The sequence below is a fragment of the Lepeophtheirus salmonis genome, chromosome 1 (genome assembly GCF_016086655.4).
Source record: "Lepeophtheirus salmonis chromosome 1, UVic_Lsal_1.4, whole genome shotgun sequence".
NCBI lineage: Eukaryota > Metazoa > Arthropoda > Copepoda > Siphonostomatoida > Caligidae > Lepeophtheirus > Lepeophtheirus salmonis.
The window spans coordinates 29,191,119-29,213,549 of record NC_052131.2 but is presented as its reverse complement, the minus strand read 5'-3'; the positions used below and the strand labels follow the sequence as shown (position 1 = coordinate 29,213,549).

The 22,431-nt window shown below is 29.4% G+C and overlaps 2 protein-coding genes across 7 annotated transcripts in view; both read left to right on the top strand.

The window, feature by feature from the left end:
• LOC121117966 (XK-related protein 6) overlaps nt 1-22,431 on the top strand; it is a 492,224-nt gene that overhangs the window by 89,731 nt on the left and 380,062 nt on the right. The window lies entirely within an intron of this gene.
• dachs (unconventional myosin-IXb-like dachs) overlaps nt 1-22,431 on the top strand; it is a 185,278-nt gene that overhangs the window by 140,037 nt on the left and 22,810 nt on the right. The window contains exon 1 of one of the 6 annotated variants that reach the window (XM_040713171.2): nt 412-767. The exons of 4 other annotated variants lie outside the window; for them this stretch is intronic. In XM_040713171.2, the coding sequence (XP_040569105.1) occupies nt 692-767 (76 nt within the window). In that variant the 5' untranslated portion in view covers nt 412-691. Of the gene's footprint in view, nt 1-411; nt 768-22,431 lie in introns of those variants that run through there. One more of the 6 variants, XM_040713175.2, reaches the window with a different exon arrangement.

The following is a 22,431-nucleotide window of genomic DNA, read 5'->3' as shown; positions in this document are numbered from 1 at the left end:
GAGCTTACTGTATTAATAATATTATGTCCGACTTACAAGTATTTATTTTACGGAGTAAAATGACCAACATTTCACCGCTAGTATTATATTTTAGTATAGTATTTTTTGGACACTACTTATCAGAGTATTGTAACTTACTTCGTATAATTTTTGAAGAACCTGTATTATTCTCCTTCTATACATATATTCCGGTCTGAAGAAGAAGAAAAGGAGAAAAATCTAGACCCTCAAGGGGAATAATAAGAAGTAAAAAAAAAAATATAAAGATTTGATGATTTTTTTTGTTTATTATTATTATCGTTGTTATAAGTGGAAAGCTCGCCTTAGAATGAGTATAATAATACGAGTGAGTGCGATTATTCTTCTTCTCCTCCTCGTTCTTGGAGAGGTGGTGCATAGTGTGGTGACTTAGCAGCAGCAGCACTCAGCGGCAGTAACCAATACTACCACCAGTAGATGTGTTGTATCTCCTCTGTAAGGGCGATTTTTTTTTTACAAAAAATCAACTAACCCTTGTGTAGTTATCTTATATTAATATTATAATATAGTTATTTAAATTATTTATTTATCACAACATGATGATGTGCTTTTAGAAGAATTTATTTACAAGTGTTATGCCGAGTGCTTTATTTTTAGAAAAAAAATTAGTTTTGTGTAATGATCATTAGACGGAGAAGCATCATTCGGCGGCATGTCTAAGGTCTTTATACTCGACAAGTACTTTAGTGAACTACAAAAGTTCTGGGACACTGAAAAACGTTTGCAAGGTAAGGTGCTATTGTTGTGTGAGTGTGTGTTATGAATAGTGGGCAGAACCCCACTTGAGCCGTCATAAATCCGTTAAGTTTTTCCTAACCTTTAAGGTTTTTTTAATTTATTATTATTATCATTCCCCCTTCCCCCCTGTTCTTGTTCACCTTTATTTTGACCTGAAATTATTCAACATATAATATAATATCTAGATTGTGTCATGTTTTCTTCCTTTTTTGATACCCTACAAGTACCAACGAGGAGATTGATTCCACATTTTGATATATTCATGTTGAGCTGACATCGTAGTTGCAAAGAACATACCAATGATGTTAGTTGTTTGTTCATTTTTCTCTATCGAAAGTGAAGTGAGGGAAAGAAAGAGAGATAATTGTCCAACGTTGTGAATTGACGTCACATTTAATCATCTTTAAACGTTATTTACCTGCGTGTGTTTCTCTACTTCTCCCTTTGATTTGTAATAACAGCAGACATGTTGTAGTATAATTAATGTTTATTTTTAAATATTTTCTGTTCTTTTTCATTATTATTATTTTTATATTTGCTGCTCATTTTGCCGGTCCCTCCAAGTTGACAAGCGGAGAGACATACCGGGAAAGTCTTTTAATTAGTGGTCGAATACCTTTTTCTGCTGTTTTTATGGTTTTCTGCTCTTCTTTTTTTCTTTGTATTTTCAAAATAAAAAAAAGACTGAATAATTCTTAATACAATTTTATAGATGGTGGTAATATTTATTGCCTAAGATTAAAACAATTGATAGAATATATTTAGGGAAAGAGGGAGGGGGGGGGTACCCATAACGTATCTAAGACCACGATGAGATCTATTAAGATATTTTCTTTAAATGGTTTTTAGAAGGTTTCTTACTTACTTGCTTAATAATAATGGTGGCAGTCAATGCCCTTCTTTTTCTTTTTTTTTCTTTCTTCTTTCGTTTAAAATAGATCAAAGCTGAAGGAATAATAACAACATCAACATTCCTTTTAATGTAGCAGTTAAATGACACTTGCTTAAGAGAAGAGGAGATGTAACATAATATATTGTAGGTATATTAAGGTGATTCAAGGAATATGAAGTATTTTTATTTTGTTTTAAGACTGTCATACAAGTAATAAGAAGTTTCAACATCCCTTTTCTTTTATAGATGATGAGATAATTAATTAGTAAAGCGTCATCATTAATATCTTTCAAAAAAACTTACTCCAATCGTTCTTCTACAATTGAAAACTTGTTGTATAACTATGAGGTACACAATGAATAGAACAAAATATGTAAACTCGATATCACAAACTTTAGAGCAATGTTTTCCAACTGGGACTTTTCTGTGTATTTGTTCGAACATATTTTATAAGTTGCGGGATATTAAAAATGTTATAGGACTCAGTAGTGATAAAAAGCTTAGGAATCACTTCTTTATAAACTCTTGTTCAATTACTCAAATATTGTTCGATTATTGGTAGAGAAGTGTAAGCACACTGATTTTTAGGTGCACAAAATTACAATTGTATAATTTACTTGTACAAGGAAATAATTGAGCTTCTACAATTGGTTCCTTGCACGCTTAAAAATTCGCCTATTTTCACTTTTCCAATTATTAGACAAATCAAACATTTTTGTACAACACTGTATGCATCTTTTTAATAAATGTAACACTAATTAGGTACAAGGGCCTTATGATCAGTACTTTTATATGTAAATTGCATTTGAGTATGAAATATTCCAGTCCCTGTACGCTCAAGTAGTGATTCTTGTTCTTAAAAATAATTTTCCCTAATATTTCTGCTGAGACCAAACAAAAAAAAAAAAAAAAAAAAAAAAATGAGGGATATGCATTGCAAATATAATCCTATAATTATTCTGAGACACCCTAATGTATATGTCTAAGTATATTGTATATAGGTATATATATTGAAGAAAGAAGATACATAGGTTCCTTAAATAACAAGAGAGATGTAGACTAGGATAGGGGGGGGGGGAAGGTTCAGTTGGAAACTATTTTTTTGAATTTCAAAGTCACCTTTTTCACTAAATAAAATAAAAATACTAAATGTATAACGTATGTACCTACAGATATATAAGATATCTCAAGAAATGCAGAAAAGAGAATATCCATAGAGAGGAAGGAATACGTAATGAACCTAACACAAAAACATTCAAAAGTAACATTTTTCATTCCATTTTCCAACAACTGCAACACAAAAGATAGCTAGAAAGATTTATCTCAAAATTATGTATGTATGATCTTAAATAATTTTTGTATCTTTCATTGATTTACAATCATTGTCAATTGCTACCAAAAAATACTCTGATTAACCCTTTGGAAACAAAATGCAATATTTAATGTAGCAAAAAGTCATGTTACGATGAAATAATTGATAGATTTAAAAGTATCATAATATTAAGTCTCATAAATAAAATGGAGGCTCTAAACTCTTGTTGACATTCTTGGGAGTATTTTAGCAGTTCATTTCGGTCGTTTGAATACTAAGTCTGTAATTGACTGAAATATGTCTATGACATATGCAAATGTATATAAATCTTGAACAAAAATCAAGGAAAGGTAAAATTCATGGTTGATTTATTTTTACATCATATAAACATATATAACCCAATATTTCAGATTAATTTAGGAGAATAATTATAGACTTTGTATTCAAATTTCTAGGATGCATTGATATATGTAAGTAAATGTTTTAGACAGGGCCGTGCAATAGAGGAGGACCTCACTTTTTGGGAATTTATTATTAGATAGCTGGGGTGAACAACTAATGTTGCATTTTTAGGTGGGAGATGGTAAATTTTGATATTTCTTTATTTTTAAATTGCCATTTATTTGGTATTTTTTTTATTAGTATATAAAAGGTCTATTGTATATCAACTATGGAGACAAACCGTGATTTTTTTACATCCTAAAAATCTACTTAATCCATAAAAACTCGGAGATTTCATGAATTTATGTAAGCGTCTCCTGTACGCTCTTAACAAATGTAATATGAGGACAGTCAGTCACCTAATATATAGCTGCAAACAAATGATGGTTTTTTAAATGTTTAATTACAGTTACTTTCAAAAAATGTGCGTAGAGCCTTCGTTTGATTAGTATAACTGAATTTGGCCCCCATATGGCCCCCTTACATCTATAAAATATATCAATTTGTTATTCTGTAGATGTGAAAGGTGAATGTTTGCAAACTTTAAATGCAATTTATGTTCCTCCAAAGGATTAATCAGAATAATTTATTAATAGAAATGGAAAAAATAAAAATATAATCCAGTCTCAAGAAAAATAATTTTATATTGACATTTCTTCTTTTCTTTATTTTCTATTAAATATATTGTCTTTGTGTTCACTCACTACAAATTATCGTATTATCCTTCTGAAAAAAGGATGTTCATAGTTATGAAAAGGGTATGTTATATGTACATTTGTGTCCCAAGAAAGGGATACAAGAAGAATGAATTTGAGAATAATGATATTAGTAGTCCTACTACTAATAACAAGAACGAACAACCTGTGTTCTATGACTTGAATATAACACATTACATTTTACCTACATATACATAATAGATCCAAACGTATAATTACTCCTCCAAATGAAGGGGTTTGTTATTCCTTAAGCAGCCCCAAATTGTACATAACATACTATGTACGCTGTGTGTTTATGATGATGTATCTACAATGCTCGTTATATATATATAGTAGATTGTGAATAATATGAACCACACCTTTATCAACATCAACAGAAAATATAGAACTTTAGTGAATTCTTACATCTTTTCCCTCCCTATTTCTCTCTCTCTCTCTCACCCAATCTATCTTTCTTGAAGAAAAAAAACAAGGAAATTTTAAATTATAATACCGCCCGTTGCTAAGAACACATATCATTCAAAAATGCATGATGTAATTAATTGCTCTAACTTAGTCGGAGTTTTACTTACTTATAAGGGTTCTAGGTTATTATACCGCGGACATTTGTGCCTCTTATAGGTTTCGTCGAATGACATATTCGCTGCCTTTTTATATAGGTTCAAACTTTACTGTTGAAACACTCCTTTCTTTCTATCTATGGAGTTTCTTATGTTTCTTCAATCATCAATTAAGATTATGACCATGAGTAAGGTGCCACTAGCCAATGAGTCCTTTCGAAATATACTTAAGTTCCTCGATTCGTGACACCTTATAAAACACTATTATATATTTATTTCCTTGAACTATTTACCTTCTTTCTTTTTTTTCTGATCTGTAGCTGAAATACAACAGTAAAGCCTAAAGGTAAAGTTCAAACCTATAGTTTAAAAACATGAAAAGGTGGCAAATAAGTCATGCGGCAAAATATCCAAGAATCAAAATTACCTGAGGCGAAAATGTTCTCAGAAAAATTACAGGTAACTAAGGTTTACTAGGGATGCACCGATTAATCGGTAATTGGCAAATGCTACTAATTAAATATTTTTTTAGTTTTGCTACTACTGGTGTAGGACCATCGCTTTAAAATTAACATTATTTACATTTCAAGATAATGAAACACTCAATAACTACATAAGAAAATACAAAAAAATAACACTTATTAGCTTAATCTATAAAATGGAGGATAACTGTCATAGCAAACGTGTATGAAAACACTATTTATATATTATTACATACCTACAGCCCATAGTCCCCCCTCATTGGCTAATGGTTTTTTAATGGCAGTGTGTTGAATTTCGTTTTGTTTTTTGTATTAAAAATAATTATATTTAATTTAAAAAATTATTCCGAATTGTATTCATTTAAAAAATGTATATTTTAGTAATATTATTGATTATTACGAGATCTTTTAAATTTCTCATTTCTTTTTAAAAAGAAGAAAAAAAACTTGTTACTAAAGAAAACCACGGAGCTATAACTAGATTTGACAAAAATATACCGTAACTCGATTGCTAATCTTTTCGTAGTTGCAATCTGTACAGTGATTTTATTTTGCACAGCCGTTATTGTTTTCTTTAATTATTGAAGAGAGAACATAGAAGTATTAAAAAGTTATAAGTGGTGGGTGTGCTCATGAAAGACGAAGAGAGAATATTGTCCAACTATTTACCGGCTATAATAAATTGCCAATGAAATGTTATTTTATAATTAAAGATAGTGAAATAGTAAAACTTTTGTAAGGTACATTATATACCTAGACAATGATGATATTTGTTTATTTCAACCCCTCCCCCTCCTTCACCGACAAGAATATCTAATATATCCAGACATAGGCACAAGTGGATACTTCTTAACGATATAAGAAAAACAAATGATGTATATATGACTTAGTTCATATATAATTTTATTTGAGAGATTATGTGGTGTATGTATGTACCTTCTAATACTTCCAAAAACAAAAAGGTGTAAAATTAATATTATTTTTTTAGAACTTTCTATCAAAGTATTTTAGGTGTATGGATATTATAAAGAAATATCATTAATAATTATTAATCGAAGACATTTGCCCAACTCAAATTAAATTGTTCATTAAAAAATAATTTCAAGTCATACTCATCTTTCAAAAAAGGAAAAAAAATCGTCGAAAACGATTTTTTTTTTCATTTAAGTAATGCAAAACTCAAGCAGATGTCTGATATCAATTACTAATCCTTTGTATCCAAAAATATCTTGAATCTAAATACGTAAATAATACGTACATAGATTTGATTGCTAATATAATTATTATTATCGAACGAACAACGTCTATTTGTAAATAGTTATAGCCAAAAACCGTAGGTAATGTGCTATTTGGTATGGAACGTTCACCAATATATATTATTAATTATTATAGTAGAGCTGGGGACTCGTTTCGCTTTACTTATGACTCGAGTCACTTGTTAAGTAAATTAATTAAATACAAATTTTTCATACTCGAGCTCAAAGAATCGGGACTTAATTCCAAAGAATGACTCGGTGATAGCTAGAGCTGTAAGTCGTATGCCTGCCAATATGTTAAAAAAGGAAACCAAAAATGATGTGTTATCGAGAGTGAGAGAAGAACAACTTAGCTGTTGTAATGTTTTATTAGATTAGCTGCAAGCAGCTGTGAGTAGAAGGAAATAAAAACAATTCTCAGTGCGTATCTAGATTGGATAAAGACAGGAATTACTCCGATGTCGATCCTCAATTCTAATTTGAGTCCAACAAGGACTTCTAGTTATAGTACTTTTAACTGCCCAACAAATTATCAATGTTAATATAGTATATTCTGTACAATTTGTAACTTGTACAAACATATGGTACAAGTGGTATTTTATTTATCTTAAATTTTTATTCCCTTTTAATTGGATTTTATTCAAATATCAATGTTTTTCTTTGGCATCTAGTGGTGCTTAGTATGTCATTTTTAAAGTTATTAGATGTAGTTATATGTTATATAACTTTAATTAAATTTGTGACTTATATTTAATAAAATTGCTCATCATCAAGTCATTATCGGTTTATTATGTAATCAGTGACTTCAGTAAAAACGCTCTAAAGATACAGTATAAAAGATATTTTTGTCAAATCTCATTCGTCATTACATAATACATGATGTAACATATTATCCCAAAATGAGTCCATCGATTTATTGTGGCAAATGTAAAAGCAGGACTGCATTGTAATATAGAGAGATACGAATTTTCATAGAATATTAAACTTCCAAGCATACATAAATATCCTTCCTCCAAAAATGGCCCAACATTTGCATGGTAAATACAGGGTCATTCAGATTTGCGACAACAAAGTTCATTTTTACCGCCATAAATCATCCATTCATATTTTTTGGCGTCTAAATTTTCTTCTATCGATTAATTTTTCCCTCTCCCCAACAACTACAAGAAGGATAAGTTAAAATCACTTTTCATTCAGTCAAGATGGATGATTGAAGAGGAATAGTTATTGAGCTCCATAAAAAATGAATGAAGCCACCGGAAATTAAAGACACCCTTGCGGGGGGCATTTTCCCGCCAATTCATCTACAAAGCTATCACATGGTATGAAGAGATTGGTAGTAATCAAGATAGGCCGTGAGCAACAAATACTCGGACTGCAAGGACATCCAAAGTTGTCGCCATCCGTGCCAAGATTTATAGGAACCCAAGAAAATCAGCTCATAAATTGACAGCTGAAAATAGTATTTGCGGAGCTCTGTACTCCGATAGTCCATGAAGAACAAATGTAATTCCTAAAGCTTCAACCCCGGCTGCTAATAACTAAAGCAACTGCAGTGCTCCGTGTAGAACGAAGTCGAATTTTGCTTCAAATTTTTACGCAATGCACGGAAACGATCTTATCGGACGAGAAAAAGTTTGACCTGGATGCCAAGTTCAATCGTCAAAATGACGGAATCATAGCTAGTCCATATATTGAGGTTCCATCAGATCTAAGAAGAGTCTAAATTTGCAACTTCGTTGATAGTATGTGGTGGAATTTCAAGTAAAGGTTTCAAGCATCTATCATTTTTTCTTTAAAATGGTGTTAAGATGAACCAAGAGCTCTATATATCTTAAATTTTGGAGTCTGTTGTCCTTTCTTGGTATAAATCCCGGAAGTCCACAAAAAAAAAAAAAAAAAACTTATTTTTCAGCAGGACTATACATACTGGAAGACAAACTCTACAGTGGCTGCAATGTAATATGTAATTTTGGCCCAAGAACTTTTGGCCTCCTTGGAGCCCAGATATTATCCCCCTTGATTATTTTGTTTAGGATTATCTAGAGTCGAAAGTAGGAACAATACGATACACAAATATTGAATTTCTTAAAGATAGAGGGGGAATGGGACGTATTATTTGAATTGTTAGTGCGTAAATAATGTAAGTCATTTCCAAAAAGACTTCCAAACAGTAATCGACATGGGAGGTGGTTTTATTGAATAAATATATATTATTAAATTTTTTTCCCTAAAATGTCTTATTTTTGAACAATAGGTAATAGATTTGTCAACGCGGGTCTGATCAACCCTGTATATGCTGTTTCAAAACACTACATTAATAAAAAATTAGAGTAATTCCTCATTTATTATTTTTATTCATAAATATACCTATTGACTTATTTCGGTCAATTATAAGATTTCTATTCTAATTTATAGGCTGAACTGAGATACTTCGGAATATTAGTATAGTTTGGAGGCTTCATTTGAAATATGAGACTTTATTTAGTTCCAACATGACTTTTCAAATGGAATCTATTTGATCTTTTTTCTATAACTGATATATGTAATTAGTGGGACCTCCGCATGTCTTATAGTAACAATTAATTAATATAAATAAAAGATACCTAGATACAGAATACAAATTTAATCGAGTCTCACTTATGAAAAAACCTATTTCCAGATTGTTTTTTTGTTGACGGGTCACATATTAGCCATAGTGTGAATTTATTTTCTATATATTCATCTGTTACACTGTCCAAAAGCAAAAATGGTACAAAAACTCTATTTATGCTCTATTTAATAAAGTTTGATCCCCTCATTCGAAATATGAACCTTCAAAATAACAAAAAAATGTATGGTCTTTTTCTGGAGGATACGAGAGAAAAAATTAGACCATATTTGGAATCAAGGGATCAAACTGTACTAAGTTGAGTATATGCTGTTCTTGTGCATAAAAAAAAAGGTGTGAATTTGTAGGATAGTGTTATAGTTAAAAAAAAAAATTAATAGCATTGATAAAGAAACTTCTAGTTTAGGCTTAAACCATATTTATTTGAAAGTACGTTGGCATTACTTTGGAACTAGACTGTGTAAATGTAGAAATATGCCTGGCCGCTGTCGTAGTTTTCTGCAATTTTTTTAAATGTTCCTTTAATTGGTTACATGGAGTTGCACTGATTAGTATTTAGTTTTAGTACATGTAGGCATTTTAGTATTATATTTACTCCATCTGACCTAGGAATCTTCTTTGAAGTCCATATATATAAAGCTATATACGATCCTACACACATTGAGTTCAAGATAATTTTATTTTATCCCTAATTGCGTTGTCCATTGAGCTACGTTGTTCTATTTTTCGATTTTCCTCCTTTTTCAGTTATTTGTATTATTATATCAAATAGCTCAAATAGTATTGGCCTCTTTTATTCAAAATAGAAGTAAGTTGTATTAAAAAGTACTTCAAGAAGCCCTTTAAAAAAATAATTAATAAAATAAGTGAAATCATCACCAAAAATTTCATTTGTTAGTCCAGTATTTATACGTTGACCATTTATGTATTTCTAGAAAAGTTTTTTAGAAAATGATAATAATCAAAGAAAAAATTGATAGGTACATGATGACAATATAAGTGAAACATATCACATCTCTAAATTTTTAATTATGAACGCTATTTTCTGCATCAATAGTTAACCTGGTATTTAAGGGAGAAAAAAAAGTTTCTCCTAATATTTTTTTTTAGTTATACGTAAAGAACTCGTTTTTACTTATTATTTTTCTTCAGTTTTTACTAGTATTAGTATTATTACACAACTACTGCTTTGACCAGATTTTGGCAAAATATATATATATTACTTTAATTTTTCCTTTTGCTCAAGTTTTTTCCATTTTTTAAGTGAAAATTGATCACTGTTATGGTACTACTAATACGAAAGAATAAATAAGGGATTAACTTAGCATTAATTTTTCGTTAGCCCTGTCATTACCCCTACATCATCATTATTCAAAAGATTAAATTTAGCTAATTTCTTAGATGTCAACAAGTTTTTTTATAATATTCCTATTTGATCCTTCATAATAAACTAAATCTAGTAATTATAGGACGTTCAATCATAAATTATTCAGGCTTTACATGACGTCATCATTATGACCTCTGTCAATACGGGCACTCAAGTTTATAAATAAGTTATACAGTCCTACAAACACAAATATTCAATTTGAATTCTGATAAAACATTAAACTGTGTTGCTTACATATTTCGATGTACTTAATGGCGATGTACTTAATGGCGATGTGGGTTTCCTTCTGCTATCCTGTAATTCTGAATAGCTATTTATACATACTATCATGATGATGATAATAATGAAAATCTGTGAGAACTATCATGTGCAAATTGAAATCGTCACATGCGTTGTACATAAATCTACTAGTCAAGGGTTGGTTTTAGGGGAGGTTATTTTCTGTTTGTTTCTGATTATAAAAAATAATCTACTCACGTGGTAGATTTTTTGAATAAAAAATTATTTCTAAAAATGACTTTTTTATTCTAAAAAGATCATTTAAGGTAAAATGGGAATTTTTAAAACATAAACATAAATACGATAAAAAAAAATCTTCATGTTTTGTTTCTTCAATTTTGATTTTTTTAAAGAACAAAAAAAAATTTGTTCAATACAAGTTTAAAGAAAGGAAATGGACTGCACATTAATTATTGCTCTAGGCTACACTCAGAGTAAAACCACCCCTACACAACACTTTAAATAATCAAGGTTGGAATATACCTACAGATTTAAATATCTCAGAAGATATTTTGTAGTATTGAGCTAGCTTGTTGCTTTCTGACTCTAAACATACATGTACATATAATACTGTTAAGACTCGGTCCAAGACCAATTTTTTTTCTTGTTCGGTCTTCAGTTATTTTTTCTAGAACGATTTTGACCGATATTTTAGTACAAACCGGTATATTAGACCGTATACCTATGTTTTCGTTCTCATTTTATGGACCAATTTTTCCACTATAATACTGATATATATTATGAGTTGTACAAATATGATTAATGTCATGATTTAACTTCATTTGATGTAAATTAAACTGATGTTCACAATGTAAAAATACCCACGTAACGACCTCAATTATTCATATATAGAATCAGTCAATACTGAATTTTTTTAAAGGGCCGAATTATTTAGGCCCACTAACAATCATAACGGTCTATGATGTTCAGTCTGTAAACCCAAAGCTATTGTATATGTTGTTGAACATAAATTTTGTATGCTTTATGTGGACTGGTTCATCCAGATTATTAATATTTTATTTAAAAATGCAATTTTTTTAAATATATTAAAAGAGACATCAAGTATGTACTCGTAAGTAAGTAAATAGGTCATTCAACTTCTCTCTTTCTCCCTTGGTTAGCTACGTCATTTAAAATAAAATAAAAAGCTAACAATTTTATGTACAATGTACCTAGATAGATTTATCTTAGATATATTTCATTGATAAAAAGGCACCCATGTCCTACCCATTCCATCCAAGTTTTTTTTTGTAGCTCTCCTTTCCAACATTTTCATATATGGCTAAACGACATGAATTTTCGTTCATATGTTATTATCATTATAGTACTAGTAGAACCGGTTTTTATGCAAGAAAAAACACAAAAAAGGTTTCTATTCTCTTTTGTTGACATCACAATAACTCTACAAAAGAGTGAGAAGTTTTATAAAATATGTCTTGCCAGTATGTGAAAAAACACAATAGGATCCGGAAATTGGCCTAGTAACCCTAACAATTTACAGAATGCTAGGAAGAACTTTCACGACAGCTTATTAGAATAGCTACAACAGCCTTGAGAGGAAGGAAATGCACACAAATGGTACTCCATATCTATGCAAGCCGTAGACTTTGAGAGAGGGGGGGGGGTGAGTTACACTCCTCTTTTGACTAAATATCTTGTCAAATTTGTCGAAAAGACAGCTTTTTTTGTCAAAGATATACTTGTATATTGTCAAAATTTGGATTTTTTTTTCACTATTTGTAATTAATAATAATCTTTGTTGTGAATTTTCTTGTAAATTTGTCTTAAAAAAGATAGTTAATAAAATATGGCTTTAAAAACCATTCAATCAAAATTGTTCAAGTTTTGTGGAAAGAAAAATAATTCTATTTTTTTAAAAATTCCTGTATATAACAAGGACGTAAGACGAGAATTATTCCGATGTCAAAACTCAATTCTTAAATGAGTCCAACAAGGAATTAGACTTATGACTCCCCAACTTATCCTCAGTGTTACTTTCCGTATTTAATAAGCACAAATATTGGTGATTACTTTATAGTTTATAGATGTTCTCTGTTCAATGATTAAATAATAAAGATATCAGGTTTGGAAAATATATAAAAAAACTGCTCATATATAATAAAAAATCTTGCAAATGTTTCAGGTCATATATTCTGCAACTCCACTCCTCAACTTTCAACTTTGTCGAAAAGACAGCTTTTTTTGTCAAAGATATATTTGTATATTGTCAAAATTTGGATTTTTTTTTCACTATTTGGAATTAATTATAATCTTTGTTGTGAATTTTCTTGTAAATTTGTCTTAAAAAAAAGATAGTTAATAAAATATGGCTTTAAAAACCATTCTATCAAAATTGTTCATGTTATGAATAACTATTAATAAAAAAAATATGTATCACAAAAAAGCTTTTATTAAATGAATTAGAATATGATATGTAATTTGTAGGTACATTGTACATAGTTACATGGAATGATCATCTGCATATCTGTTCAAATAATATAATGAAGTATACGAAGGGCTATAATTATAATAATTGAGGGAATATGTAATTTCCGTAGTTCTATTACCATTATATATAATCTGATCAGAAGAACCCAAAAAGTCTTGTGTATGGTTATATTCTTTGAGTCATTGATATTTACAATAATAATGGGGTTGTTATAAATTACCGGTCCATTAATTTTTTGGCATTTTCTATCGATTCCAGCCATTATTGAGGTTTCTTTAAAATTTTCAAATCTGTTCCTCTGTACAAGTTAATAATTATTTTATCAACACATTTGGAAACTGCCCTCTATCATAGTCTAGGGTGCAGTGGTATCAAATTAAAAAAAATCACATCTTTTCCGTAATTATAACTGGGTTAAGATCAACAAGGAGACCTACTTGGACTTCTTTATGAAGGCTAAGATACTACCTTGGATCCAGAAGAAGTTTTCAGGAACTCAATTCTGCTTTAAACAGGTGGAGCATTTGCCCAGTTTGCCAAAATTGTCTTGTTGAGGTGTGCGTCTAATTTTGATGAGTCATTAATTTATAACAGCCCTGTATGTGTGTATATTGTATATAAAGTGGCATGGAAATGTATTCCGCCAACAACGACAACGACAAATACAAAAAAGAAAACAAGGTTGGAGATTATTCTTTGAACTCTCTTTTAAAAAAAATAAATCCTGAAATTCACATTTAAAAAAATGTGTGTGTGTACTCCTATCCCGCAGCTTTTACCGTCTCTTTGTTATGAGTTTTTATTGAGTAGGTACTTCTCATTTGTTGATTTGTTGTTGCTCTTTGACTGTTGTTTTTGTTGTTGATTCCCTTAAGAATTTACCGCCAGTTCTTCTAAGGATTTTTTTCTTATTCTCCTCTTCCCTCAATTCGCGGCCACAAATACCGCAGCAATAACCATCTCTTCGTAATTGTGGTTTTGATGATGAAGATCATCAAAATCATAGTAGTAGTCACGGTGCAGCAATCACTTTGTATTATCCATTCCTCTCAAACTAATGATTGTACTATGTTCTGAAAGAAAACCCTGTTGAGATCACCACCAAATGAACTCGTAATAGCATTTAACTAAGAATAGTGTGGAATGCATTTCCTTGCTAAAATCCTTTTACAAAAACGTTTACTATGATTATACTACATTATGTAGGTATAATATTGTAACAACAGGGGATCGTGTTCTTCCTCTTTCCTACGTACGTGGGAATCAATACTTTTGCCGTTGTAAAACTAAAAATGGTTTGAAAAACGATTTATTTTGTCTTGTGTTAAATTTCAAATGTGATCGCACATTTTGATGGTGTTTTAAAAAAAAAAAAATATTATTATTCCTCTTTTCCTCTCTTGGAAGTTTAAACAACCCTCAATTCATATTCTACAATTCAAGGGATCTATTATTTGATAAATGCATTGATTTTCATGTGACCCCGTACACAGATTATCATTATTATTATATGTATATACGTAGTAGGATTATCATGAATAAGATGCTCTGACAAGGCAGCAGCAACCTTCATACCCAGAGTATCATTACTAAATATGCTTGGAATTTCCTATATACATAATACACTTTTACTCACTTTTTCTAGAAATGAAATGATCCTATATTTACTAAGTAGACATACGTCATATTATTTAGTGGTGAAATGGAATGCCCGGTTCTCATTTAGGGCCAACACTATATATGTACATAAGTATTGGTGGTGATGAGCACTTGATCCTGACAATAAATACTTGTTACTATTCATATTCTATTTTGAAAATAGGCAGGCAACTCAAATCATTTCCTTAAGAAATGATTGTATTATATACTATTGTATGTATGCCACTAATAAATATCTACATAAAAGGCAGCCATAAGATTTTACAGAAATGTAATATTTAATTTTAATATTTCAAAACAGAGAAATTCAGACTGTTGAAATTAATTTCTTAGATCCATTTTATTGTTAAAAATTAGAAAAAACTATTATTCCTAAAAAAAGTTTCCCAACTTAATTCTATAATTGTTTTTTTTATTGTTAAATTTTATAAATCAATTCAATATTTTCATAAAATAAAATCCATATTATAATTGAAAGGTGTTTTGCAAAGTAATATGAACAGTAAGCACCTTAGCACGGTCAGAAATGCAAATGCTCTGCGCCCACAACTTAAAGAATCCCATGATCGAAGTTCAAATCACTTGCAATTTTTTTTTCATTGCATCTATGTACTCCCTGAGCTACGTTCCTGCTTTGCACATGACCCCTTACTTGAAATCAAATTATAATAAAAACAAATTGAACCATTCGATTAATAATTAGTCAAATTTATTCTTAGTATCACTTAATTAAAGTATAGTAAAAAACTACCAATAAAAAAAAAAGATGATATTGTATTAAAAAGGAAAAACAAGTCCATTACATATCATATGGAAATTCTCCAAAACTACAACGTGACTCGACACATAACTCAAAAACTCGAACTCAACCAAGTTCGAAAATATGGACTTGAGTCCAACTCTAATATATATTTTACCTTTCTTTTGCAATCATGAATATATTTGTACATAAATAGATAATATATGCAATACCATTTACTGATGTATTTCAAAACCTTTGCCTATTAGGAAATAACACATATCATCCTCAAACCTCTATTTTTCAATGAAATCAAAGAAACATATGGCTACCTTAAAAAAAGACCAATTTCCTCCCTCTGTCCTTTCTCTATCTTATTTCTTGTCAGTCACCTGGATATAAATGTATCAGTATATAATTTCTACGATAGAAGATTAAAAAAAATTAATAACCAACTGTGTGTTTTTCATCTATTAAAAGGGGGCATGGGGGATACAGACCATAATAATAATAAAATTGTGAATGTGAAAGACATTCCAAACATTCTTTAGTTGTTGTTTCTTTAGTTTTTTAACGAATTCTTATTACAATTGTAGTATTTAATATAATATAGCATGTATATAAAAATAAAATTATTTGAACGTGAATTTAAATAATTTCAGCTCCTAACATTGTTATATATGTTGGGTACAAATTGTAACTTGTATAAGTTGTAAAAGTTTCAGTTTTCATCTCACTTGGCCAGGGGTCGACAACCTATGGCACGTACAAATTAGAGCATATTCTCGTAGTTTGTGTGTGTTTTTTACCGTTATTGTTGATAGTGGCACACTCATTGATTAAAAATGTTGAATTTGGCACTCCATGTCCCAAAGGTTGCCTACCCCTGAACTAGGCTTTATTTTTAATTACATCATCAGCCATTTATGTCATGAACTATTAATTGATGTTATTATTTCATTTTGGTCTATTAAAATTACATATTTATTATGTATTTACAATTGATATAACTGTTGGGATTTGAACTTTATAATGTGCCACAGAATACTTACAGTTAAAAATTACATCATTAATATATCGATTATCCATAAAAAATTTACTTTTTACATTGTCCTCATCATAATTACTATAAGTTCTTCGTTTAAAATTATTCATATCATTTTTTGCTCTTGCTAGTGCTAACTTGTAAAAAACGCATTTTGTACATAGGATATATAAAAATAAGCCTATTTTATGTGAATCTAAGTAGTATCGGCTCTCATTATTGTAATATAGGTGTACAAGTTGATGTATAATATATAGAAGTACTTTTGGATTAGGATAATGCAATAATTGAATATTCTATGACTGATATTATTAATTGACTAATCTAGTGAAGATTACGAATAAATGAAGATTCTATGCTGCATTATATAATAATCCAAGAGTTCACAGTTGCATCACGTTTACAATTATTTTAATAAATCAGAATGAATTGATAACATGAATTAATAGTTGATAATTAAAATAACTCATGAACACATATCAATTTTTTAATACAAGTTACAATTTATACGTCTCCTGATGCTTTATTTAATAACACCACTAGGTCCTTTAATTACCCACTATTAATTGAAGTCATTTCGATCTGTTAAAACTATTAATGTATTTATGAGTAATTTAATGACTGTGTCTATTTGAGCTTTATAGTGTGGCTCAAAATACTTCTTATCAATTTCCTCAAATAGTTAATAATTACATTATTAATATATAATATGATGGATATATTTTGTTTTTAATGTGTATTAAGATAATATTATAAACTTAATTATTTTGATAAGAAAAAAGTAAGCACTTCATTATCACAAACGGGAAGTTTTTCATTAATTTCCAATATATATTAATGAAAAAAACCGCATATGAATCTATGGATTATTTAATGTCCCATAAAATGCTTATCCAATAGTAGTTTTTATTGAAAAAGTTCATATAAGCAATATTAAACTATCGCATTATACTCGCCACAAGTATTATATACTGTAAATTCTTCATTATAAATCTTTTTTATTGCAATTTTTACGATCTGCTTATTAAAGTTACAACTTGTACAGAATAATAATAATTTTTTTTTGAAAATAATGCTTTTATATGCTTTGGTATAAAGTTATATTTTTTAATTTAAATTTTTTCTTCTTCATATATTCCGTACAAAGGAACTTTTTCAATACTTCTTAAATAAATATATAAATTTATGTAAGAGACCTTAATTTTAGATTTCATTAATGTATTTTAAATCATGTTGTTTAATGAAAAGAGGAATTGCATTTCATTTATATAAATATTATTGACTTATTTATCAGATCCAATACATACATATATACATTGGGTTTTATTTTTGACTGTTTTGTAAACGAATAAATTACATTCCGACGGTTTTTTTAAAGAATAAATTCTTCTTAGTATAGGGGGGTTAAAAGAAAAAAAAAATGTATTTATACCTATAAATATATATACAAATTTGAAGGAGGAAGGCTGTAATAAATGTTATTTTTCTAAAGAAATTTCTTTGAATGCATCTTTTTATACCTACTTTGATGTATATTTTACAAAAATGTTTCCGGTTGAAGGTAAAGGAGAGGTGTAGAGGAGAAAAAATATTCTAAGGAGTAATTACAGCTGTAAAATAGCATGAAATAAATTTGGAATCCCTATTTTATTTGGTGGTGTAATCAGGTAAAGTAAATGGGTGTCCATCAACACGTGTTATGTATATTTTATTTACATAAAAGTATGTTAAGTTAAAACACAGTATAAATAAATGCACGCAATGTTTTTATATTTAAAGTTCACGCAACCTTTCTTATAAGCCTATTATGTTCTTCTTGTAATATGTATGTCTAATAATACATAATTATTTGACATTGAATAATTTGGCATATTATGTACCCACATATCTATAAGCATTAAAAAAAAAGTTATTAATATGGAAATTGTCCTTATTTTTTGGTTCGAGGTTGCTCAATAAATATGAATTAGGACTCACGTGCTATATTTTCATCATATTCACCTTTATACAAATATGTCATGTATTTATATAATTACAAATCTACCTAGAGTATGTTTGTACTCTAGTGTTGGGACGCGGTATGAGACTGATTATATTATGCGGTTCGGTCTTAAGTGATTTTTTTTTCTAAGCCAATCTGTAGATCTGTTACGATATCAATATTTTTGTATTGGTTCCGTTACCAAAATAGGCATCGGTATTTCGACACTTTTATTGACCAAAAATATATATTAGTCGTTTAGGGCAATTAATACACACTTCTTAGGACGTTTACAGTATTTTTTGTTTGGGGTAGGGGACTAGCTCAAAAGTTTGATAAAACGTTATAAAATATAACTATATTCTTTTTTTTTTTAAAGGATAGTTTTCAAGTTCAGAGATTTGAGGAGTTACGTCATGCGAAGCATAATTGCTGTATGACCCAATTGCGCTGCAAGTACCGATTACTACACTATTTGAGTAAAGTACTGTTTTATATGCGTAAGTATCCCGATACTACTATAGTATTGGTATACTGAGCAACTCTAATCTCTATTGAAAATTCGGTGAAAGCAATGGTCTGAAACATGGATCGAAATTTCCTATTGTTAAAAAAAACTACGGACAAAAAAATAAATCTCATATTTTCTTTATAAAATGAGGTGGGGCCGGATCAAGAGTGAATTTTACTACAAGACTGTTGAGGGGCGAAGTTGGAGACTTAATTAATTAAGATTATAACGGGTTCAGACCGGTGTAAGATTTCCAGACCGAACCCCAAACGTAGTAGTAGCTACTACGTTTGGGGTTCTGCAAATCTTAATGAAATGATTTCCTCCTGACAATAAAAAGAAAGATGATTTATCTTGCCCTTGAATTTTGTTTTTACACCAACGTTATTAATATTTTATACATAATATATTTTATACCTACTATATATTATATTTTAGAATGACATTTCTTACATGTCGTTATTTGACGGTTATTTTTTAAATTTATGGCTCATGTATTTTTTGGTCTGAGATTGTATTTTACAAAAACACCTGCCAATATGTTTATTATTTGACCATTCATAACTCCAAAGATAACCACCAAAATGATTTAGCATTGAATATTGATTCTTTATCTTCATACATAGTACTATAGTCTATTCATTTTTTCCCCTCTTGGTACTAATTGATACAACCATTAGTGTTGTGTATACTTGAACAATTATCGATTCGGTTCGACTCAACTCAAATGGGGAGGTCATTTCTAAATTTATAAAAGCATGAGTCGCCATCATATTTTATAAAATAATGTTTTAAGTTTCCTGGTGCTGCAGTTCCTCATTTATTTTTATATAATTACAAATTTTTAATGTGATTCTTCTAATTTCTGAAGATCTGTGCTTGACATATTCTATTGTTTGTTTATTAAAGAATTGTACAATCTCACAATTACAAATAAACATATAGTTAGTGTTCATAAAGCAAAAAAATAAAAATTATCGCAATACTATGAAAACTGGATAAGTAATACACAAAGTACGCACTGAAATTAGGTATTTCATTGAATATCTATATTAATAAAGGGAAGTTTGTCTATCTGTCGTAGAATCATTATTGAGTGTGTATTTAATATATTATAACTTTTTTTCTACATCGTTATGATATAAAAATGTAGTAACAAGCGTGTGTAGCTAAAGCTCATACATCATATTAAAAATGATGGGTACATATCTATATTATTAAATTATAGTTTACTTCATAACTAAAAACCAAGGGCCGGTAAAATCGATCCCTCATGACATAATTGAGGGTTTTTTCCTATTTTTTAAATTATTAGGTTATATAAAACAAAAAATTAAACAACTAAGTAAAAATATTATATGTTCGTTTTATATAGTATTACAATGAAAACATGATTATATTTTGAAAGAAGTATGAAATGATCTTATTACATATCTTATTTGGCTGGATAAACCATGGACATTTATAGGAAAAAATCTAATGACCGTTTCAAAGGACTGATGGTCTTAAGACTGGACTACATCGAATAAATAAGGACCAACACAATACTACTACTAGTATATTAATAAATGGGTAGTGGTCCCCCCCACCTCGAATCGATCCTTTAAGAATCGACTCAAGACGATACAACACTACTCATACATACAGCATAGGTGTATTCCTTTTTTTCCATAGATGCTAATTGATACATAAATCTTGTCCCATTTCTTGAATGTACGTACTCACACTGAGATATAATTTATGATTATGTACACATTGTCGGAAGATATTCATCTACCGAGATGATGAATTATATTATTTACTATTTTTTTCTTATTTTCCTCTTCTAATAAAATAATTAATTAGGAAATGTGTTTATTATTTACACAGCATAATTTGTATTTTTTTTTCTCGTATAGCAAAAAAACAATATATGAAGATGCAAATGGTTTTATTAAGAAATTACTTTTTAGAAAGAGGAGCTATCTTGAAGGGCAATCATGATTTTTATTTATATTCAAAGCTCAGCACTAAATTTGAATGAAAGAGTAATAGTAGGTTTAGGTACATAATACACATTTATAATAATCATTAGTGATCATCTTTTGACTTTCGTGATCACCTATTTCTAAGCTCTTACCCTTAAAGATAAGGATCAGGGTGTTTCAGAATAAAATAAATAAATAGGAAATAAGTGGAGGAGGAAAGATGGGTAAGGACTAAGGTGGGTTGGTAGAATTTATGTATGTAAATCATAAATATATTCCCTACTGCATGCATCATCTCTTTCTAAATACATATAGTAAATCAATAAAAACTAATTAGTTATGTAGGTAGATTAGTAGAAAATTGACTCCTGTAATAACACATGCTTGGATATTATTTCCATTATTTGTTTCTATCTTCAGATTGCTAGAAATATTTCCAATCGTCTCTCCTTTGTACCATATATCGTAAAGTTCCTCCAGAAGAGATACATTTTATTGATGTTTTTGATAAATAGCCCTAATTACCAGGAGCCAGGGCCTCAATATTTATTTAGCTGGTAGTCTTTATCGGTATTAATTGTGAGTCGTCCATTGTCGGTAGCAGCCCCCCCAATGACAAAACCATGATTACGGCAATGTTATATATAGTCAAAACTGGTCTAGCAACCACCTGTTTAAAGCATATGATCGCACTAAGCGGCCATATCCATTTTTCAAATTTAGAATTGTTAAAAAACAGGAAACTTAGTGTAAAAGATCACATCCACTAAGCGATCTCTTTTTCAGTTTATCTTGCTTGACTGCTTAATACAGGTTTGCCTGTATATTAAAAGCCAATTTTCTAGAAAAGTGACAATTTTTTGTTGTGTTCAATGTTAATTTTGTGAGTAATATTTTTCTGCTCTTTTTTGTTTCGTCACGTTTAGTATCTATTCTAGTAATTTGTATTGAAGAGAAATTTTTTTTTTTGTAGTTTTCTCGACTATTTTACTATTTCTTTTTTTTTTGTTATGTTTCTTCTATTTATATAAAATACTATTTTCATTTTCTACTTTTTTGATATAAAGATTTTTTTCCCCTCAATGTACACTTCGTAAACAATTTTTCTATTAGCTTTGTTTTTTTCACATTTAGTCTTGTCTTTTTAGTTACTGTGTCGTAACTACAGAGTGGCATTAGGGGTCCGTATATCCAAGGATGGATGATTGGACCTTCCCAACAAAATAAAGATATTATTTTAATTCTAAAACTGCAGAATATTGAAAATATCCTAGATTCTTTAGTAATAATTTTTTTTAATATATAAAATGACATTCAAAAATTTGAAGACTAAAAATGCCATCTGAGTAAGAAACAAAAATTCTGAG